The 24036-nt window shown below is 45.8% G+C and overlaps 1 protein-coding gene across 3 annotated transcripts in view; it reads left to right on the top strand.

Annotated features, from left to right (window-relative positions):
- The window catches only part of SH3PXD2A (SH3 and PX domains 2A), a 268881-nt gene that overhangs the window by 85855 nt on the left and 158990 nt on the right, over positions 1 to 24036 (top strand). For all 3 annotated transcript variants that reach the window (XM_049810140.1, XM_049810141.1, XM_049810139.1), the window contains exon 4: positions 23210 to 23286. In XM_049810140.1, coding sequence (XP_049666097.1) covers positions 23210 to 23286 — 77 coding nt within the window. The remainder of the gene's footprint in view (positions 1 to 23209; positions 23287 to 24036) is intronic.

Genomic DNA, 24036 nt, shown 5'->3' with positions numbered 1-24036 from the left:
AAGTAATAGTCTAGACTTCTGTTTGAATCTGTTTTCAGCCCACTTTGCCTTTTGGCTGGGCCAGCTGATTTATTTATATACTCACATGCTTAAAATAGGTTGTGATTTTTATTTTTTTTTCCCCTGTGGATTGGAAATAATGAACCTGGGAATTTGCTGCTTGATCGCAAGTAATTTCTCCTACTTTATTTTCTCTATCTATTAAGCTTTTTGGGTGCTGATGTTCTTAAGTGTGGTGTGTTTGCAGACCTCCCTGCTCCACAATGCAGCTATTTTCAGGCTCTTGTGAACACAGTTGTCCTTACTCATAAGGGGATCTTTATACACAGGAGCACAGTGAGGGGAGACTGTGGGCAGGGATTTGCCAAACTAAATCTATTTCCACTATGGCAGTGTCTGCCCCTCTGTGATTTTTTTCTTAGAGTTGTAGTCCTGTTTAATGGGAGAGCTGGGGTGGAGAGAAGGAAATAACATGGGAATTAGAAAGAGGAAACCAAGGGTAGGTAGATGAGGAAAAGAAACTAAGTCCTAGAAGTGGGAAATTCAATCCTCTTGAGCTTCTCCCATTCAGAGAGGTGCTAATACAGGCCCCAGGCTTGTACTCAGGATGGAGGTAATTAATGTTTGCTCTCAAATTTCCTTGGGTCTGAAGTTAAGCACTTTCACCATGTAATTTTCTATCAGGGTTTTGCCACCTCTAAATAAAGAGCAGAAAATTACATTCCTTCTGCTTTTACATCCTAAGCATTGGCAAGTTCAGACTTGCAGGTTCCTTCTTATATTCAGGGCTCTGAACAGCACAGGGCTGACCCGGAATAAGCAAAACATTTGCAGTCTGGTTTGGCCTTTGATGGGGTTTTATTGGAGGTGTTTGGGCTGGTGGGCAGACTTCACTTTTTCACTGAGTGCACCGTTAGATGTGATTCCCACCAAATTCTTCCAACTCTTCTTCCAACTCTTTCCACCAAATGGAGGATAACTTGGTACCCTCTCAGGCAAGCAGTAAAACCATCAGACCGGAGTACAGGGTAAAGGCATTTGTGCCTATTCCCATTAGGCAGTGTCGTCAGCACTGGTCTATTTAAATCATTAGATGCGGAGAGCAGAAGGGAAAATATTCCTATCTTAATCCTGGCTCCTACAAAACACAGCAAATGCAGAATTGTGTGTTTAGCAGATTTCCTCTTGGGAAGAGAAGTCTCCTATAGATAATAATCCTTTTAGTAACATCTCCAGTGAACGAGGCTTTGTCCGAAGAACAAAGAAAAAGTCGCAAGCTTGAAATACGCCTGAATTTCCTGAGTGCGCTCACCGCTGCGTGCAGGCAGGAAGCTGTGTTAGTCTGGTTTGGATGTTTGCTCTGAAGTGGCATAAACAGAGTGTCGGGTCTCCCGGGATCCTGATCTGACCTGTGGACCAGAGGATAGGGGTTCCCCTAAGCTGCAGCTACAAGAGAGACTACCGTAGTCATGCAGCTCTGTGCCTACGTTCCTGACTGTCCTGTCTCCCCTCTGGCCAAATCCATCTTCTGAAGATCCCAGATGGATGCAGGAGCCGGCAGAGATGAGCAGTGCAGCCACAGTAGACCCAGCACATGCGGGTGTTAAGCTGCCAGCCAGCAGGGAACTCATTTCCTGCACAATTATGAAAACAGCTGATCTGTGACATTTTAAGAAGAGGGAGAAAATACAGGGCAGGGGAAGGAAGGCCCCGGCTACGTAAATATTTACTTTTGCACAATGTCCCAGCCACCCGCTTCTCCCAGGGGTTGGGAGAAGAAGGGGTTGCTTGCTGCTGGCTCCGGTACGTGGTGACAGGGGACGGGAGGGCCACCAGTGGGTTGCCCGCAGCTGGAAGGGGCATGCTGTCCGCCAAGCAAAAGCCGCTCTGCTGGAGCGTGCTACTGCCCTGCTTGACCCCCCTGCTCCCTGCTGTGTCCGACAGCCAGGGATGTGCTGCTGGACCACCGAGAGCTTGCTTGAACCACCTGCCAGGGCCTCTCTTCCTGGTCCTTGGGCTTGCTCTAGCAAAGCCAAGCTAGTGAGGTAGCCAAGCTAGTTAGGTATATACCTGCTCCTTCCCAGAGAGCGGCCTTGGGAAGGGGGTTGGGGAAATGAAGGCACGAAGCTTTCAGGGTAGCGCTGCTGCAGGCAGATGAGGGGTCCGGGATCTGGGGACTGCGGCATCTTGTGTGATGCCACCAGCACATCACATGCCCACAGCCAGCCAGGTCTGGCGTGGACATGAGCCGTGTTGTGTGCAGAGAAGGTGCTTGCTAGACCTGATTGAAAAAGACCCTCAGAGATGGGGAAAAGATTTTCTTTTGAGCATGACATTGTTCAACCTGATATAATCCTAGTTTTCGATTTCTTTTCCTCACCCTAGACAAAAATGTTATTTTTTCCAGCCCTGTCAAAGAGAGGGTGAATTGACGCGCTCTGGTCTATAAATGCTGCTCAGTTGTCCTTTCATTAGCCCTCCTCAGCTGGGGTGGCTGGTGCAGTGCCATGCAGATGCTGTGTACATTTGACACAGTATCTGACTGCCAGGGCGGCTCCAAATTCCCTCCAGTGTGTACGCAGCGGGTGGAAGGAAGGCTGCGGTGTGCTTTGCCTGAGGTCCAGTCAGTCTTTGCTTGTAGCCAGGTTTGTACTGACTAAGCCATGTTTCTGCAGTATGGCAGTCTGCAACAGTTGTGTCAACATGGGGTGACCTGTATGTAAGGAGATTCAGTGAGTCCCAGTAATAGTGACACTGATCCCCTGGTGGGTCTCAGCATATTCTGCTCTCCTGGTGGTGTCCATGAAACCAGAAGAATTAGAATAGGTGGGATTCAGAGATTTGTTGCATGCAAGTGGTTGATGTGGTAACAGAGGTACCTCCAGCCTGTTCCCCTCCACCCCTTTCATCAAGGAAATATTGGCTAAGCTCACTCCCCAGGACATGCACCGTCACTCAGTGAATAAACACAAGGGATTTGTGTTGTGGGTTAATTCTGCTGCTGGAAATCAAACCCCATCCGTGGTCAGGTGACATGTTTTTTCTTGGAAAGGGACCAAGGTTAAGAAGACAAGGAAGGCAGGTTAGTTAAAATATGTCGAAGTCTCTTGGGTGTAAGTACAGACTATAAATAAAAGCCCTTTAACTTGGAAAAGAACTTTAGAGTGATATGATCAGATTCAATTTAGTCCAAATATTGCTTTATGCCATTAAGCTGTTATCAAGTTTTGGTTCAATTGCAATAGTTTTATGGCTTCACTGCAGTGGGAACAGTTGCAGCCTTTATGCAAGTAAAGCATTTTCCCCGAAACGTTTGCAGTGAAGACTGCTGTATTGTGCCGGAACCTGGGACTGAAGCTGCCTGGAAATTAATAGCTGGGGAGGTGACCTTTTCTAGTTCTTTTCTTTCTCCATTCCAGAGTAACTACACAATCTAAGGGTTTATATCATGAACAATGAGGGGATTAAATGAGGTTTAGTTTTACATTCTTGTTAATCAATCCTCAAACTTAGTAATAAAAGCTGAACATTTTTACTTACTTCCTCTTAAGCTGCAAGCACCTCTGATTCAGCAGCATCTTGAGATGATTTGTCAGGATGAGAAAATAAGTCACATCCCTCTTCCTCTTGGGATTAATAGGGAACTAGAATAATCCTGTACCCATAATATTATTTCAGTTGGGTTTGCATAATAGCCTGGAAATAGTTATAGTCAACGCAATGCTTTGTAATAATGATGTTTCATCCTTTGAAGTTAGGTTAATTCATGTCACAGTGTCAGATCCACACAAATAATAAAACTTCCCCCCCCCCAAACCTGCCCCCATTTTTCCTTAACTAGCCCTCATTTTCTGATCCAAATTTTATTATGGTCTATTAGAAGTGAGTGGACTGTAATGCTGTTTCTGCAGATATCCAGCACCATCGCAGCCAGAAAAATCCCATCTCCCATTTGGTGTATTTATATGTCAATGTGGCTGTGGGTTTAGGAAGATGCTGGTGTTTCTAAGGAGCCTTGCTGTGTGCATGCCTGTGCTCGAAAGCTCTGCAGAGCATGAGTAATTCCACCAAAATCGCTGTAGTTGACCCTCCCTGTGAGCCAAGGTTTTCCACACGCATCTGGGCCCTTATTCCTGGCTTACATTAGAGAAAGTGAGAGAAATCAGGCCCCCCATAATTACTTACAAGCTGTGAGCTAGGCACATATGTAAATATTTTCAGGGTCACAACTTAGCTCTTTATTTTTAATATACTTTGTTATTAGTAATCGGTTTTGAAGAGATTGAAAATCCCACCCGTAAGTTTCTGTAGCGTCAAGCCTACTCAGCCTTGACCTCTGCTCCCGGTGGTATCATTGGATTTACTGTTGACTTCAGCAGGAGCAGTCACAGTGGGTCTGAGTGCTTTTGAAAACCCTTTCCCTATGTTTTTCTGTATAAAGCCCATCACTGTAGCTGCCAGATTATATGACACTAGGGTTTAAAATGACTTAAGAATGAAATCAAACTGATAAGAAGGCTAAGATGTAATAAAGCTAAGCAAAGTAAATTTGCTTTCTTTCTAAGACAAAGTGACTTTCACAAGGTTTTAATTTTCTCTGGCCCAAGTGGAAAAACAGTTGAGTTTGGTTCATTCTGTGCAGGCATGCTGGGCCTGTGTTGATACTGCTCTTGTGAAGCCCCGGAGATGACATCTCGCACCCGCCACCATGTGTGGGCTTACCCTGGGCACGTGGGAACGGGTGAGGGGGGCTGGCAGGGGGCTCGGTTTCAATTTATTTCTATCCCCCAACCATAGGGTGCTATCTTGGAAATCATTAGTTAAGCCCATGTTTAGTCATTAATTCTTCCCAAGACTTGTCCCTAGTTTTCCACACTGCCGGAGGTGCTTTAGAAATAGGAAGCAGAGGATCTGAGCACTCAGGTGGGGTATAGAGGGTTCAAATATACCCCCAAACTCTCTGCAGTACTTTTATTGGGGAAAAAGAGAAACAAACTAGAATTGCCATATCTCCCCGTGGCATTAAAAGAATAAATCCATAAAACGTTGTGTAGCAGACAAATACTGCAGCATTAAAGTCCTCCTGTATTTACTCATGCCCAACTGGTGCCTTTATTGCCGTGCTTAAAGCCTCCATGTTCACATCTGTTTGCAGATGTCCTCTGGAGCAGGGTGGTCTCTTGCTGTAACAGCGATGATAAATACTTTGCTCTTATGGATTAGATTATTCCTCACCAAGTTGTTCTCTGTTTCACTGGAGGTCAGCTATACTCATCATCTGTTAGGATTTTTTCTCCCAGGCCCCCCCCCCCCCCCTTCTTTTTTCTTTGCAATTAAACCACATCCTTTGTTCTGTGGTGTCACCAGATAGGAGTGTTCCTCCAGGAAGCCGTGAAGACAAAAACGTGCAGGCAAGGGTGTTGCGTCTCTGTGTGGCTTTCTGCTCCTCTTCACCCATCGCCAGCTCCCTGTGCACGATGGTCTCTCTGAGAGGTGGTTGTGTCCTCTCCATACTGTCCATTCCCTGGTTCACTTCCCCTTGAGAGTCCAGATGTTATAATCCTCTGGTAAGCCCTAACTGGCAGGATTTTTGTGTTTGTTTCCCTCCTCCTATTTTCATAAGCCTATAGATTGACTTTATTTCTCTTAAAGGTTTCTAGGCTGGGAGACTGCTATTCATCCACTTTTAATTAAAGCAATATAGGGAATTAGGCCTTTCACAGGGGTGGTTCTGGTGATGGCTATGAATGTTTTTGTTAGTTTTCCTCCCTTCTGAGCAAATGTTTGGAAGTGTGAGTTGGAGCTTAAGCTTTTTAATTACCGGGGAGTAAAATTACTACATTATGGTGAAGTGATTTCTTTGCAAAGGAAAAACTGTTTCTTGACTGCTGGCCATATGCAATAGCGTAACTAAGAGCGGACGGTTCACCACTGCATCCTCGGAGGACAGGAGGGTGTTGGTTGGGGCGACATGGGGTGATGTGTGGCTTTTGCAGTATGGCGTGAGGAAGGGAGGTGGTGGGAGCCCAGTCTTCTCCTGGCAGTGCCTGGCTGTTTCCCACAAGTGTCTGGTTCAGATTAGGCTGCCCAAGGCACAGTTTCTCTTGACGTTGGTACCACACTGAAAGAGCGTGGGTGTAGGGCTGAGAGCATCAGGGAGAGCGAAGTACTGCTCTTCCCAGGCGATTTACAGGCTCTCACTCCCATTTTGTCCTTCAAAGCAATGCTCTCGGGCTCATAAAACACAGCCTCATGCAAACAGAGGCTGGTGCAGACAGGGTGTAGGAACCTCCTGTTGGCATATGGGGATCACAAATTGGGCTTTTTCTGGATCTTGGGGAAGGCAGTAAAAGCCTCCTTCCCAAGAATGATTGTTTTTGGGTGAGCAAGTGAAGGATCTCAAGAGCAGGTCTCAGGCTGACCTAGGGAAGCAGCTGGCTTTTCCGCCTGGAGTGTTTGAATTATTTCAGGGTAGTTTTACAGCGTGAAAGGCTCCAGCAGGAAATTTTCAGAAGAGCCCAAGTGTCATCTGACCCCAGCTCCTGTTTTCTAAAGTGTCAGTGTGTTCCTGGTGTGTGTTTGTGTGTGTGTTTGGAAATTTGACTTCTGTTTCAAATTGGTTAGCTATTTTAATACAATGGAAGGAAAGCTATTACCCTGAGTGTCAAGAGCATCAGTATGCTTGCAGGAAAACCTGTATTTACCCGTGGGTCCTTGGGGAGAGGGGATAGTCCTCTTCAGTCTTGTTAACTGCTGTCTCGCTTCTGTCCTTCTTGCACATTACTTGTTTCTGGCACAAGGATGGGGCTTCTCTTGGCTTCCTCAGCCCCATGAGCCACATGTAGGTCCTTGTGGTGCTGCAGAGTAGCCAGCACGGGTGTTTGTGTCCCTTTCTGAAGTCCTTTGGGTCCATATCAATGCCAGCACACGATGAAGGGACTGTCCCCCACACGCTCCTCTTTTTCTTCTGTCATCTATATCCTGAAACGGTTTGCTGTCCCCCAGAGGCTCACTGATGCTGCATATGTTTCTAATCTTGTGGCGTAGCTGGGCTGGGTTCTCACTTATAGCAATGAGACATCGCCTCGATGTTGCTCAGTTTGGTTCTGATCATGCTAGTTCCAGGGCCAGACTCTGCTCTCATTAACGGCTTTTTCATTTGGAAATGTGTGCTTCCCTTTCTGCAGCGTTTCCCTATTGCAGTGCCTAGAAAGGGCCGAGAAAGAATTTTTCTTTTCACCATTTGTGATGGCTGGAGTTCCTCGGGGGGGGTCTGGGTTTATTCTGTGGTTTGTTACTGATGCACATTTCCTGGGGGTTATAAGATGATCTAAAGCAACCTGACTTGTTGAGCTGACTCAGAAGTGACCCTCCTGAATCATTCCCAGGCAGCTGAGCTGTCTGAAGAGTTGACTGTGGGGGACTGATCTGCTTGTCATTAAAAATGAAATGTTCTGTATGCCTTCAAAAATATCAGAAAAATGTTAGGGTCTTTGTTTTGTGAATAATTTCAAAAAGGTCATTTCAGTGCCCTCTTTTTCAACTAATAGTTACTTAATTAAACTCCAATACAATATCTGAAATGCACCTGTCTTGCCCTTTTGGCACATGAACAAAATTAATAAAATGCAAGTTAAAATAAACAATGTGGAAAAAAGTGTAATCCAAAGAAAAATATTAAAAAAACCCACCCCACAACCAAAAGAAACACCTGTGAAAAAGACTCATCTGGTACTTTTTCTGGGTAAGTAACATGAAAAAGAAGGTACTTGAAACAAGATTTGTGTATTGACTCAGAGTGATTTAAGGATCTGCTTGGGATTCAGATGGCTCTCCTTTCAGAGAAGGGAAAATAAGAAGACTGGAAAGTGCATACTTAGAAATGCTCAAGATGTGTGTGTGTGTGTAAGCTAAGGCTTGACACAGTATCAGCGAATGAATGGAAGAAGTCATTTTAATTCCCCTGCGGTCTGGATAAGGTCTTTAACAAGTGATCAGGCTCACTGCACATAGTCCTTTGCCCCTTGTTGGTCTTGTCTTCTTCTCACTGTGTCCCTTCCTCATCATGTCAGGTTCACCTCGGAGAGCAAAGTCATTGGAACTGGTCATTACTTGAGTGTGTGCTAAAAACTGAAACCATGGACTTAGACCAGGTGAAAGGGGGAAACACAGTGGTGAATCAGACCTAAACTTTTCTTTGTTGCAAATGGATTTGGAAGATTGGACTTTTTCCTTATGGGATGGGATGGGAATGGAAGGGAGGGGAAGGGAAGGGAAGGGAAGGGAGAAGGCAGAAGAGAGAAAAGGGAGAAGAGAGAAGAGAACAAGGGGGAAATAAAAAGTATTTCTTGTAACTGCTACAATGATTGGTCTGTGACATGAGACCCTCTGAATGGAATATTTATATGCATACACTTCAAAGAGCACACTCAACCAAGGGACTGGTGTTGTGGTGACAAGATTTATACTGGTACCACTTACAAATCAAAGGGGTGTTGTCCAGGAAGGCTCTGCTGCATGGTGTGGGCTGTTGGGTGCCTGAGGAATTTCTCTTCTACGCTCCAATGGTCCTGCTTCCCTTCTCTCTCCATCCCAATCCCTTCATACACAGGACCTTGCCAGTGGTTGAATCTTACCCAACATTGCTGTGGCAAGTGCAGCATCACCAAGCTGCTGAACAGGAAGCCTTTAATGTTGCGTATTTCTTGCAATTGGATAGTTTTGAGGCATGACCTGGGGTTTGTTTTGCACAAGTGCCCAGTGTTAATTCAGGTGCTCAGCACCTGTCTGCTATGTGTTAACTTGTTCAAAAGCCACAGTGGAACTGAGCATTTTGATTGTGAGCAAATTAATCTCAGGGACTGTCTTGTGTTTGTACAGTGTCTGGGACGGTGGGTTTCTACTCTCGGAATAAATATTTTGGAAAATATCTTCAGGTTTCTTGCAGAAGGACTGCTCCTCTTCAGCCTTCTCCCTCTGCCCTCACACTGCTGGTTGCAAAGTGACATTTTCACTGTGCTGATCCCGAGAAAGGACCCACTCGTAGCCTGCCCAGGGAAAAAGTGAGGGCTCGTTCTGCTCAAACCAGCATGGAAAAATATTATGCGGGGTGAGGCTGAATTCCGTCCAAACATAAATAGAGTAGCATGCCCCAAAATATCTTTTTGGTCTAAATCTTGCTCAGCAGTCGAAAGTCCCAAGTACCAATAAAGTCACTGACTAATGAACATTACTCAGTTCCTTTGGGTGCTTGGCTAGGGGCACTCATAGTTTCCAGTCATACGATTACTCCTTCTTACTTTAAGCCATCCTGTTTTCCTTTAGTCTTTCAGCCTTAAAGAAACATTGGGTAACTTTGTGTTCTGCTTCTTAATGGCAAAGTCAAGGGATCCCAGAGACGCGGATCTTTTTGGCTTCCTTTCCCGCTACCTGGAAACACCTTCTTTATCTCAGGTGCCAGCTGAAGTGTTAGTTTTCTGGTTTGTTTTCCCTCACCCTTTCTGAGTCTCTCTTTCTTTCCCCTTTTCCACTGGAACCAAAAACAAAATTGGGATTTTTCAAGCAGAAGTGTGTCTCTGAGATATGCAGTGGAGATGAATCGGCACCAGGACATTTCATTCTGCATATTGGGTATTTGGTGGCGAGAGAGGAAGGGATTAAAATCTGAACCTGAACTGAAATTTGGCAATTTATCTCAGTAAAAACCTTAGGTAAGGCCAGCCCCAATTTCTGGATGGTTCATTTTTGAGTGCCTGTGGAGACAGAAAGAACAGCCAGCCTCCAGATGAGTCATTAGCCTGGCACATGGGGAACCTTCAATTCAATTCCTTGTGGTCTCTTGCAGGAGTTTGCCTGCAGGAATAAACGTCTGTGTTGTACACCTGAATGAGACCTGTGAGTCCTTGAGCTGTCATTGATACCTTGTCCTGTGTCATTCAGAACTGCAGCATGTCCCCAGTGTTTAGTGACCTTCAGCATCCAGTCACATCTCCGAGGACCTCATGCCCAGTGGTGCATCTCTGGATGGGCAGTGGCTCTGATGAGAGGTCTTGTACTCCTGTACCAAGTGGAGCTGCTTATGTTGTGATTTCAAGTATGCAAGCCCTTGCCTTAGATAAATTCATTCCTGTTGTACCACTGAGATACAGGTACACGTCAGAGGGAGGACCGTGAATGTTCTAGGTAGTTGTGCAACCCAGGAACTTGTTTCACACCTTCAAATCAGAATGTGAGTCCACGAAATGGTGGCTTGAGCTGCGTTGCCAAGTGCAGTGCTGAGCAAAGCCAGATCAACCGTTTCATCCTGGCCTGGCTCCAGGTGATCTGTGTAGGTCCACTGATGGGGACATATGTGTTGCCTGCTTCCTAAATCTGGCCTGAGTATTTCTTTTTCACAGAAGTAATACCAAAGTTACTGGACTATACAGAAGCTGCAGTTGAAATTTACTGGAAGGTGCTTTCTGGAGTAATTATCTCCAATACCTGACATATGCCACAATCCAATTTTGTGACTGTGCCGTGCTGGTATATTTGACTTATTTCATTGTGGGCATTGTATAAAAGTATCACCCGTCAGTGAAATATCTCCATCTTTGGAGTCTAACACAGTGAATTTTGGACGGCAACACTACACCTCAGATTATGAGTAGGGATAAAGAAGAAGCCCACGTCCAATTGACCATGGCAAATCCAATTCAAACTGCAAAGGGATATTTTTCCTCCCATTAGGCAGAATGTGATTAATTTCCCATGTGGAAAATTGTTCAAGACAGACGTGCTCGTAAATTATGGCATAAAAGATCCTATTACTACAAGCTCCATCAAAACCTACTGTGCCTCCCAAAATAGCAATAAGAAGATAATTATATTAACAGCCTTTCTTGTTATTTGATGTATGACTGACATAGGCTGTAAGCTTATTTTCTGCCAGGTTGGAGCCTCCATTTAAGGATGGATGCTTTGGCATTTGTGGACATTAACAATAATACTTGGTTTCTGATGTTTGAAATAAAAAATGTTCCAGGAAAGTTTTTAAAATAGGGGATTGAAAGCCGATAGGTGAAAAATATACCCACAGTTTAAAGCAATGCATCCTCTCTAGATGAAGGCTTAAGAATTTCATATCCCAAAAGAAACGTAATTTTACCAGTAAGGATTCTTGAAGGATCTGTTCTAGAATCTTGTGCTGTTCAACCCAGGATCTGCAAAAGAGGGTGTCAGTGATATAACTAACTTAGCTGATCACAAAATTTACTTAGGATACTCAAATTTGGAGCAGACTGCAAAAAGTTGGAGGAGGATCTCATGATATTGATGGTAAAAAGGCAATTCAGTGTTGGTAAGCACAAAGCAGTGCTGTGGAGGGGGGAAAAAGGTCCGCGGCAATCTAGGAAGGAGATTTTAGTAGTTCTGAGGATGTTTCCATGAAAACTGCAGCACAGCAGTCAGAAAGCCAAACATGGCGTTAGAAGGAATTAGGCAAAGAATGGGGAACAAAACCCAGAGCTTCAGCTGCGGAAATCCACGATTTCCCCATGTCGTGAATACCATGTGCAGGTCTGGTCACTGCCTCTCAGAAAGGGTATATAATAAAGTAAGGTGCTGAGAAGCATGACAGAGGTGATTACAGAGGTGAATTGGCTTCTGTATGAGAGGAATAAATAGACTAAAAGTATTCAGTCTGGAACAAAGGTGGTGGTTGCGATAGAGTAGAAGTTTGTGAGATCACGAAGAATTTGAGAGAATGTGGAGGACGTGATTATTTTTATTTCTCAGAATGCAAAAACCATGTGCAGCCTGTGAAATTTGGAAAGCAAGTTTAAAGTGAACAAAAGGAAGTATGTAATCACATGCCATGTGATTAAATTATGAAATTCATTTCCAGAGGACTCTATAGGGACCACAATATCTGTGGGTTCAAAAATGTACTAGAGCAGTTTCTGTAGGATGGAGCCAACACTGGTTGCTAGAAATTGTTTTCTAATTCTGAAAAAGGCTAACCACTGGTGTGCAGGAATGGGGAGTGTGTATCAGGAGAAGGATCCCATTACATGCGTCCTGTTCTTGAATTTCTTGCGTATCTTTTACTGGCCAGTCTTGTAGACAGGGAGCTGGACTACAGAGATCTTTGACTGAACCAAATGCAACACTCTCACATCAGTGCACCAAAGTGGACTCAATCTTCTGTCCCTTTTTAGTGTGTTACAACTACCAGTGAAGCTGCATTGGAGGAGGTGGCATCTGTCCATTCTTGACCTTATACTTGGAGACCACAGGTCTGCAGGCTGGACCACCTCAGAGGGGTTATCTGAGGTACCCAATAGTGGGACTTTGTACCTCTGGCCGGCCCTGCGTAGCACTGCACACCAGGACACAAAGGCAAACAGCATTTGGGGAGCTGCCATTCCTGTGTGGTGGCACAGGGAGAGAAAGACCAGTTTGTTTGGTGGTGTGGATTTTGTTAGCAGTCAGTCCCGTTTGGCTGCTCGGTGTCTCCGTGGCTTCAAATGCAATTAATCAGGGCCCGAAAGGGTAATTATCAGCTCACATTCCTAATTCAGATTTCTGTGCCTATTCATGTTACTGTTTTTTCTTTAATGTAGCAATAAAGTTGGGGTTATTTTCATGTTTTTATGCTGCTGGCACAGCAATCCTTATTAAAAATAAAAAATAAAAAAACACTAGTTTCCAGTCCACCTTTTTTCCTTCTCCCTGGGAAATGAAAAGGCCATATTAACTGTGAAAGGAAAACAAAAGCGTGCATAGTCCTCGGGTCCTGCTGTCACCTTGGCTGAAGGCACTTTTCCTTTCATGGGGCGACTAATTGCTTAGAGCATTAATCCCTGAAAGAGGCTTTTTATTCTGCAGTGGGCGAAGCTGTTGACAACTGACAGTGCCATTTCCCGCTTTGATCGGACATAGGCACCTTGCTGAACCCAGGAGAAGGTGGCCCTGCAAAGCTAGGGATGCTCAGCACCCTCCACCCTGACCTCCAGGGCAGCAGCTCTGTCCTCTGGGGTGCCCTCGCACCCTTAATGCTGTATTTAGTTGCATGTGGAGGAACCGAGAGGAATTGTTCAGGGAGATTGTCCTCAGCTGTTTTCTGGCGTCAGCAGGCACTGCTGGTGCCAAGTCGCATGTGAGCATGGTTTGGATTAAGTGGCCTGAGCTGGAAACGGCTGAAGTGCTCACACGCGGAGGAGCTGGGTGTGAAGGAGGCTGGTTATCTGATAAGTAATTATAAAATCATTTCCCTGTTCCTGTGCATCAGCTGAGCTGTGGTAACTGCTGGTGTGAGCGCTCTTAGTCTTGCAGCCAATGTAGAGTGATCTGAATGTGCTTTGCTGTCCCTGGGAGGCTGAGTGACTGGACGCTGGCTCGTGTTGGTGCAGGCTACGTGTGCTCACATGGATCACCGTGTCCGCTGCCTACCAGAGGATTGGGTTAGCTGTGCACCCATCAGCTAGGAAGGGGCAATAGGGTTGGCTTCATGGTCAAGACTTAAAGAGGAGGTGCTGCTGGGTGGCCTGGCCACAGACCTGCCCCAAAGGCCGTTTTGTCAGGTGATGTGGGCAGGTTGCATGTCCCGTCTGGGTTATTGCAATGCAAACTCAGAGGAGGTAGGGGAAGGGGTGCAGGTCTGGCTTCAGAGTCAGTGCAGGGAGGTGTAAACGTGACTTCACTGGTCAGACCCCCAACATGTGCTGGAAATAAAAGTGCCCATCTCTCTTCTCTAATACACAGAAATCAGCCATCCCTGCCTTAAAGCACACGCTCATGAGCCTTTGAAATCAACAGTAGCTTTATCAGGGATCAAAGCAGGCAGAGAGGAAATCCCTACTAGAGATTGTCTTAACGACACAAAAAGGTAACGCGTACTAAAAAGATGTGTCTGGAACCAGAGAATGATGCCTGTGGTTTGAGATGGTGTCCTGGTCTGCAGATGAGCTTCCTGACTCGGAGGCCGGCTGGTTTTGGTCTGGTTGTTGTTCAACGGCTTGCTTCTATGCCTGTCGTTGTCTACTGAAAATTCAGCTTAAAACTAGTCAGAGGTTTCGCTTGGAGGACTCCAGGAGAGCACTTCCATTTGGAAAAAGAGAACAGTGCTCTGTTTTGCAAAGCACAGGGGATTTAGTTTCTGAATACTGCTCTCTGAAACCTTAGCTGGTGAGTTCCAGCCTCTGAGAAGCACAGACACCTAGTTATGTTTGCCGCCACGTTATTTGTTTGTTCAATTTCTGTGTTAATTGGTGCCTTCCAAATACCACAACTGCTCTGAGGAGCACTGTCCCTGCCAATCTGACTACTGAATTTCACCTCCTGTAATGTGGGACATGTGTACCTGGCAGCTGACTTAATCAAGGTCTTCCACAGGGGAGAATTTTGCCTCATTTGTGGCAAAAATCGAGGATTTGTTTTTGATTAGAATAAATGTTTGAACAGAAAGATTTTCTGGCCCCTGATGTCAAGGTAGATGTATTTTCATTCTGCATGAGATCAGCAGAGGGATCGAGGGACTGACACGCTGCTTTCGTTAGTGTGTGCTCATTTTGTGACCTTGTGAAGACACCTTCGCATCCCTACCCCTCAATTTCTACATGCAATGTTTCTGTAAAAGTATATGTCGTAGCACCGCGTTGTTGCGTGACCTACCTCCTAGTAATAATAACTTTGATCTATGTGGTGTGAGTGCAAATATTATTTTATTCACAGCTCCTGTTCTCAACCAGCTTAAGGGTGGAGTCTTCCAAGCAGTGTTATTGCCAGTCAGGCCAAAGGATGTGGCTAGGATGTTCCTGTGCTTTTCTAGTGAAGTTTGGCAAGGGTGTGGTGCAAATCCATCTCTCTCCAGTGACCTTGCTGCAAGGTCTTTGACCCCAGGGGGTGTAGCTCAGAGGCTCCCTGTTGGCGAGGCTGGCGCTGGCCCAGGGTCTGTGAGCTAGGGCCTGGGGCTTAGTGTCACACTAGCGCGTGCATTAATGACAAGTCTCATAAGAGCTTGTAAGACAGTGCAAGTGTTTTAATAGGCTCAATTTGTTAAGGCTGCTGCTTTAAAAGATTGAGGTGGGACCATATGGTCCTTCCCTGACGGTCCATACCACCGAGTGTCAGTAGAAAGACTCTTATTGACTTCAGCAGATTAGAGTAAGCAAGGTGGTACTTGATGTGTTTTTGGAAAGAGCAGAGGAAGAGTTTAGTTGGTGTAGCTACAGGGGCATGGTCTTGTTCTTCAGGAAGAGCATTTTTCATGGTTAAGGTGGCACAAAGGCATTTGAGAGACTCTTGCCTTTTCCCACTCTGGGGTCAGGAGCTGGAGTAGCTCATATGATACAAGCATGTTCACCAGAAAATATGTAATGTGAACAGGGGCTGCTGGTTCCCAAACTCGTTGGACCAAGGTCCAGTGATCCACATAATTTCTACACTGGTCATGGAGTGAAAGTTACTCTTGACCATAGCTCTGCAGACTGTTTGGGGACCACTAGTGAATTGTCGATTACAGGTTAGGAGCCACTAACTGCCTAGGTGAAAGCAGGACACTGGCGTCAGCTGATAGAGGAGGCAAACCAAGTGTTTCAGCGATGAGACGTAGTGGTTGACATTTCTCTGATCAGTTTGGTATAGGGTCTAGATAGTTTGATCATTATTTAAGCCCTGATGTTTCCTCATGTTAGATGATTTGGTCCTAGAAATTTGGAAACAGATCTTTTTGGAGGACCTTCAACAAAATGCAGGGAGCAGTGGATCTGTAAGTGTGCAGATTCTTGTCTTAGGGAAGAAGTATGCATAGGCAAGGGTGATGCTTTGGATCTGCATAAGCTTTCCTGTTTTTCTGTGCCTTCTGCTCCCAGCATAGCAAAGACTGTATGCAAAGAGGGGGACGCTCCTGCATCCTCCGTGTGAGGAAGCCGTGCTGTTTCCTAAGGCAGGGTTTCTCGGATGTTTTGAAAACGTGACCCTCTTTTGGCTTCTCATCTCTGAGACACAGAATTATCATCAGGTCGGTTCCTCTGGGTGAGGGTGTGTTAGTTGCCGGTGTTGTGGGCTGCAGGTATAAATACCATTCTCCCTCTCCCCTTGGACAAACTGACTGCTTTCTGCAATTAAAAGCAGTTGGCTGTTTGCAGGCTAATGTACCGCTTGCAACCAGTAATTACAAATGAGTTCACTTTCCACCTTGGGGAAGTTGAGCTGTGTAGTTCAAGGAGGCACCGATTTCACTGCGGAAATTGGAGACTTCACTCACTGCATCAACACTCCCAACATTTTGCAACAGACTGGGAAGTTCAGTTTTAAGGGATCTGGGGACTTGTGCTCACACTGGGATCCTCCTGTGTGGGGTAGATGCTTTACTTTGCTGTACTCTGGTGGTAAAGTTGGTTTAAGCAAGGTGATGGATCTCTTCAGGTTTGCTAGTGCATACAGACCAATGCACAGAGAGCTGCCCCACAGTGAGAAAACTGAAAGGATAATTTTGTAGCACTTTCCAGACCAAACACTGAGTAATGTTCCTGCACCATGATTCCTGCCTTGCTTTGGAGAGGTGGGAGATTTGCAGCTGGGGCAGCTGAAGAGGAGATTAGAGGAGCAATGGGTTGTTTGGGTGATAGCAGCAGGACATAGAGCAACATGAAGTAGTTCTTGGCTTATGCAAAACGTTGTACAAACAGTAACAGAGCTGTTAGCTTGAGATTTGCACCCCGTGGCCCCCATCTGTCACTCCTGCATTTCAGCATCGGTGCTTCGTGGCTTTTCTCCTTCTTCCAGCTGTGCCTGGTGCTTGAATTCCCAAAGTCTGTACTAGCAAAGCTGTTCTAGAGCTGATGCTGTTGCCCCTGGAGGATACTAGCCACCCCTACAGACAGACAGTGGAAGGCAGCCAGGTTCAGAGTTAGGAGCTCTTTGCTGGTGGGGAATCTAGTCTCACCTCTTACCTGTCTTTGGTTTCCCCTTGTAATTATTCACATAAGACATATTCTGCTTATCACTTCTAATTCCTCTTCCTGGTGATATTCTTTTATACAAGCCATGTTACTTCCCATGCTTTATTGCTTCTCGGTGATTTTCTTTAACATTGCAGCTTATGCACATTAAAAACAGGATCCAAGTGCAGAAGGACACTCTCCCCACCATCCCCCATATCTCAGGGCAGTATTATTACTGCTTGTGTTGGCTTTCCTGGCTGCCCCATCTGTCTCCATCACCTCTTGTCACCTTCCATAGTAATTCCTGCTGATTAGCAAAGGCCTTTATCAACTGAGGCCCTTTGGCAGCCAAGTTCAGCCAACAGTTCTGACTCTGTCATGAGTTTCTACTTATTAAAAAAGTCCTTCCCTCTCCCACTGGTGGAAACACTATGAATCATTTCCCTCCCCTTTCTTTGTCAGGACCAAATGCCATCAGTGTTAGGACCCTGGCATTGGCTTTCTGACTGCAGGAAATTATGGGTGAAACAATCCATGGAAACTGGGATCCCCATGTAAAAGTAAGACATTATTTTGTAAGGAACACACCTATTTTTGGCCACTGTTAGATTGCCATCTGGTTGACAATCACATGTACTTCCATGAGAAACTAGAATTGTTCTTCTCTCCCATAGTTTTGTGCTGTTGAATTACCTATTTTATGTTGCAAGGCGGCAGTGTGTATTTAAATGCTCCATTTGGGGGTTACATTGTGTGACAGGTGCCTGAGAGTTTTGGGCAAGACCCTGAGGTGGATGTCACAGCTTAAATGGGTTAAGGGGAATTTGTATCATATCTGATTGCACATCTGTGCTTCTTCAGTGTATAAAAATAATAATAACAACTATGTGTAAGGAGTAGAAGCCTTCATAAAAATACTTGAGCGGCAAAATGGTTTTAGTTACACTGGAGGAAGCTGCTTAGCCTGAAAGGAGAACTTGTAACTGCATGAGGGCTAAATTCTTTACTCTTTTTTTACCAATGCAACCCCAGTGTAACTGCAAAAAGAGTCTGACCTCATCTCATAAGCAAACTCTCTCTCTGAGAAGTTGATGTAAGGTGGAACACATTGCTTGGCAATATACATATACAGATCTGGTACCTCCCAGGTTCTTGGGTAAAAAGAGGAGAGAACCAATAGCACAGTAACAAGAACAACATGAAGAGGCAGAAACAGGAGCTTTTCCCTGCTCTTAGGAGACAGCTGACTGACAGAGCGTCCGCAGGTGTAGCTTCTGTAGTCAGAGGCAGCACATGTCTCTTTAATCAGATGAGACATTACAGTATTTTAATGCACCCATTAGTCTTCAGGCTGGCTGCTGTTGAATATTTATCATATGGCTAGCTTCAGGTATTGCCCTCTGAAGTGTGCTGATGGTACTTGAAGTAGAAGATTAAATGTGAATATGCATTTGTCCATTGTCCCTTTGACAGCGGGTTTGGGCTCTTCCTGACCTCTGACAGATGCTTCTTGCATGAAACAACTGGTGTCCTTAGACCAATCCGTCACCTAGATGTCCCTTGAAAGGAGACTCAAGCTCAGCAATCAGAGAGTAAGAGCAAGAGGTGTATCTGTTCTCTGGTAGATTTGGAAAGGAGCTAAACAGCAATTTCCCTGCCTCCCTGTTGCCCCTGCCGCAGCTCCCACTCACTGCCTGGCTTCCAAGAGCAGCAGAGCTGGTGGCTCAGGGCTGAGCCACTGGCACAGTGGCGGGAAGATCATGAAGACATGATTCTCTAGAAGGTCTTGAGGTCTAGATAGGCAGCACCTCCCCTTGGCAACGAAAGGTGTGATAAGGAGATTTGTTTCAGAGACTGTCTTAGAGCTTACAAATCACCGGTCTAGGTCAGTAGCTGCTGTGACAGCTGGCAATTGCTGTGATTGTAGGGACTGTATAGCTTATGTCCCCCTCCCTTGAAAAGGAAAGACTGGATTCTTCTGCTAGGCATCCCCTTGGGGACTTCTAGTGCTTCTCTGCTTAGTGATGCTTGGTGCTGTCCTGCCTCCAGACTGTGCTCCACAGTGTCACCAAGCCCACCAGGAGCTGGGCTTCTTCCCTGCACAAACTATGTCCTTGACCATTACAAAGCATTAGGCTATGGATCCTTCTGGAGTGCGTTCAGCCCAGACCTGTAGGCTAATGGGAGCACCAGAGTGTTGGGGTGCTTTTAGGCCTGTTTGTTCTTGGGGTCCATGGCACTTGTTAAAATCTATACTACTCCAAGTATGAGGTTATACAGCAATAAAGTGATATTCAGAGGATATCTTTAAGCTTGCACAATCAGCAGCTGCCAGATAGTCTCCTGCATAGCTTCATTCTTCCCACTTTGTGCACCCGCTGTGTATACAGGAGGAAACTGAGGTCTTGTGGGAGAAGAGGTGTGTGGTCGCAGAATTAAAGACTACATCTATATTTATATATATATACATACACACAGAGAGATGAAGGGATGACTTGAGATGCCCCTACAATGCTAAACCTGATACTTTGCCTCTTATCCACATTAATTTCCTAGGAATAATATTTTCTTTAAAGAAAAAAGGATAAAAATAAATATTGTTATCCTGCATTAGCAGCAGGGCTGGAGTCCTGTGTCTTCCCCACATCTCTCTTTCCCAGTGCTGCAGTCCTTGGAGTCCTTCCTAACATGTGCCAGACCCCCCTTGGCCTGGTCCAAGCCTGGCACTTTGGTGAATGAAGTATTTGCAAGAGGCAGCACCGTCCTGCATAGCCTATAGCTTCACATCTGAGTCTAAGACAGACTTCCCGTTCGCTTCCTAGCTGGGCTGTAGCATGGTTAAAAAGCTGCTCGTCCTTCTGTAAAAGGGGGATGTAGTGCCTGAGGAGGATTAAAAGAGCTGCAGTAAAATTCAGGAGAGAGGAAGCAGCACTGTATGTTCTCACGTAGAAGTAGATCCCTTCCTTAGAGATGTGGAAACTACCCAGAGGAAAAGCCAAGCAGCACATAAACCAGTACTCCACCCTCGCAAGGAAATTGCCTGGGCTGTTCTGCATTTACCGGCCACCCCAGGACTTCCCTGCTTCATGTTAGGGCTGCATGAAATGCTCCTTTCCACTGCCGTCCTGAGGGCTCCTCACTGGCTCTTACATGGCCCCGCTGTTCGGCTCTCTGCCTTGCTCTTTATTTCTTTATGGTGACCATAGCTACCTCATTAGGCAAAGCTTTTCATTAATGGGGTCTGTGTCCAGTGCACCCACTTGGAGAGTGTAAAGAGTGTGCAGCATGGGTCTCTCAGGTTACGTTCCTTTTCCAGTCCCATGGGACCTCCCTGGCTTTCAGAGGAAGACCAGTGGAAATGGGGGAACTGGAGAAAGCAATAGTAGCTCGTACTGGATCTGCAGTGGTTCCTGCAGGTTGGTCATGATGGCTTTGGCCGAGCTTCTGTCAGCACAGTCTGTCTTCCCAGAAAAGGGGAGAAGCTGGGCATTTGGGAAGTTGTCCCTCCTAAGAGGTGCTTCAGTACCCTGGGCAATGAGACTTCTCTGCCTGAGGACCCCAGGACTTGTAAGGGCATCCCTCCTTGCTTCCCACCAGAACTGAATGTGCTTGCAGAGTGTCCTTGTTTTTATTCTTGCTTTTTTCTTTGTTGATTGCTATTCTATGGTGCTCTAAACTACTCAGCCTTCTCCAGATCTCAGTTTTGAGTACCATACTGGACTGCGCAACTACAGACCTTCCCCACAGACCTCGTTGAGCCTTTTCCAGCTTCCAGGATCAGAGGGAAAATCTTCCTTTTTCTGAAAGGATAAAAATGGAAGCACCTTTTGGGTTTTGCTTTGTCCTAACACCACAGTCATCCTGATATTTTCCATCTCCATTTAAGGACTGAATTAAGACTCATCATATCCTGGGGTCTTTTTTGTACTCTGTGTTTAATATAACGTTCTTTATTATATTTATCTTGTTTCTTATGTTTGAGTCTTTCATTTGTTATGTTACTTTGAAGCCTGGGCCTCCCTGTAAACTGTCCTTTTAGGAAAGCTGAACTGCATTTACAGGAGATCTTTAATGTATTTAAGTCTTTGGCTCCTTTATGTTTTTATATGGACACCAGTTCGACTTTTGACTCATGGCTTGAACTGAAAACAGGAAAGCCAGAAAGTGAGAATGTTTCTAAAATGTTGCTTTCTCTTTGCAGTATATTTATAAAAGTTGCAAATAAATACCAAGATCTCCCACACTTGCATTTCTGGAGCACTGGGAAAGGAGCTAGTCTTTTCTCTACAGCTATCTCCACACCTCTTCCCCCACAAAAAGCAGCTTACTGCAGTTATGCAGTACAAGTACAGTGTGATCCTAGAGGCTATCAGAAATAATAAGAAGTGTTTTGAAATGCAGGTAGTTCTCCCCATTTACTGGACAGAGAAGCAGGAACGCAGCAAGGTTTTGGTGTGTCCAAAGTCAGTCGGTGCAGGGAGATGGAAGTGCCACCTTCCTTCTGCAGCAGCCTTTGGCTAAATCGCTAAAGCTCAGATGAACATCTCGGACACCTATTGAAGATTTTCCCTGTGGTCTGCGACTGCATGCCATCGCATCCTACAGGGATGGCTCAGCACCAGCTTTGTAATGAGATAACCATAGGGAACCCAGAGAGATAAATTTATGGCACTAGGAAATGGCTTTACCTCACAGGGCAAACTGTTTTGTTGCCAGAATTGGGGATGGAGATAAACCACTTTCTCCTGTCTGAAACAAAAGGCTTTAACACCTTCCAGATTAGCAGCTGTGGAGAAAAAGGCAACCAAAAGGGGCAGAATCTGGGAGGGTTTAGAGCCTCTGCTACTGGACTGTTAAAGGCTGCCATTTCATTAACCTCGCAGCTTGTGTAATCTTGACAAAATCAAAGCCACATATTCAGATTTTGGATCTGATTTCATTTCCTAGTCCATTTTCTTATCCCATGATCTATGGATCAGTATCTTATTTGCCTGTTGGCAGAAGAAGTTTGGAGCAGGGGTGGTATATATGTCAGTGGTTCTTTTACGTAGGCATTTCATGGACTAAATAATGCTGGCAGATACTGTTTTCTTCCACCACAAGGAGAACATATAATTTTTTTTTTTGTCTCATTACATTAAAAGAAATACAGGACAAAAGAAAAAGGGAAGAAAACCACCAAAAAAGGCTATGAAGATATAATCCCTTCTAGCCAAAAAAATACCAACTCTATGACATCCTTGTGTGTGGGGAAACTCAGCTCCTAGATTATTTTGATAAACTTTGTTACAATCAGTTTCACACAAAACCGAGCTGTTTATTTAATCTTAACTGCTTGCAGATATGTCATCCAGTAAGGACACTGAGGTTATTATTTTTTTTACTTTCAAAAAAAGAGAGTTTGTTTATTTTTCTTCTATTATTTGGTTTCCCTCTGTAGATTTATAAGGGCTCTGTCACCAACAGCCTTGTATTTGCTCGTGAGCTGGCTGTGTGGTTTGTCCGCCTGCAAGGGCAGGAGCATCCACAGTGGGAGGCAGCTGAGTGGGCAGGCATGGGGCATAGATGGAGCCCACATCCCACCCCAGCAATGCTCCCTGTGCTGCCAGCACGGACATGCCAAAGCAGCTGCAAAGTAGAAAAGAGTCATAACATAATGTTGGTCCATTCCAGGATAATGCCACCTCTAAAAGGGAACCAAAACTTCTTGCGTTATCTGTAGGATGAAATCAGAAAAACTCCCTCTGCCACCTGAGCCACTGTGGTCCCCTTTCGGTGGCTCCCACAAGCGGGACTTTGGTGGCAGTCGCTGAGGTTTCAGAGAGCTGCTGTGCCTGCGGTAGTTGTTGGCCGTGTGCAGCATCTCCTGCGCAAACTTAATACCAGCAGCGTCCAGCTGCAGGAGGTGCCATGCTCCTGTAATAGCTTTTGCCCCGTGTCCCTCTGCTGCCTGCCCCGCAGTGTGTTTGTTTCTGTGCAGTTTGCTCTGAGGGCAGGAGCGGATCTGCCCCTCACACCTCCTCCGAGCGTGCCGTCCTGTCTGTCTTGTAGCGATGGGGGACTGCAGTCACACAACGCAGCTGCTGTGTGAACCCCTCCAGTGCTGGAACTCCTCCACTGGGGACGTAATGGGGTTGCAGAGCTCAGCCACCGGCACTGCCGACAGCTGTGGTTGGAGCCGGGGATGGAACCCTGCCTGCTGACCTTTCTGCTCGGTGCCGTTGCCCTACCCCGCGTGGCAGGCGATGCCCCTAACCCTCCCCTTTCATCTGTTCCCTCCTCAGGCAAGATCCTGTTCCGGAGGAGCCATGTCCGAGACGTAGCTGTGAAGAGGCTGAAGCCCATCGACGAGTACTGCAGGGTAAGAGCTCCGGGGATGTGTCTGGCAGCCCTGCTGCCTGGGGGCTCATAGCCACCACCAACACTGGGCTTTCCCTGCGGGATACTACTAAGAGCTTCATTTGTGTTGTGTCCCTCGTAAGGATGGTCCTTCCCAAACGCCGCAGGGACTACCAGGGCAGATGAAAACAGGCTGCTGTTTGCTCCCAGGGTCTTTGCAGCATTTTAGCCTGCAAACTTTATGCACCGGATTGGTACCTCATTTATTCAGTAAAGGCCATAAGCCTCATCTGGCCGAAATGTGGATTTTATTTCTACTTCAGCCTCTATAAACGCAAGAGTTGAGCAGGCAGAGAGGCACAACTAAGATGGCGTTTTCTTCTGTTACCTGCCCATCTGTCCCCCAGTGCCACACGAGGGACAGTGCCAGCTGGTGCAGCACTGGGGTGGATCGGTGGCTTCCAGGAGTGCTGCTCCAGATGAGTGAAAGCCTGGAAATTTATTGCAGGACAGAAAAGCACAGCTGTGTTGAGAAGAAGGTTAAGTCACCTAATCTTTCCTTTCTAGCTTAGAGTTTATGATTTGATGATAACTAATCCTCTGACAGTAGATTAAAAGTCATTTCTAAGCAAGGCGGATACCCAGTTTTTGTAGAGGTATCGAGCACGTCAGTGCATAATTTAAACCCCAGACTTCCTCTCTTATTTCCCATGGGGTTTTCTTTCCGTTTTTAGAAAGCCAGAAGAGCAGGTGGAGGGGAAAAAATACATTC

Source organism: Accipiter gentilis, chromosome 9, assembly GCF_929443795.1.
Source record: "Accipiter gentilis chromosome 9, bAccGen1.1, whole genome shotgun sequence".
NCBI classification, from domain to species: domain Eukaryota; kingdom Metazoa; phylum Chordata; class Aves; order Accipitriformes; family Accipitridae; genus Astur; species Astur gentilis.
The sequence above is the reverse complement of the archived record's forward strand: the minus strand, read 5'-3'. Positions and strand labels throughout refer to the sequence as shown.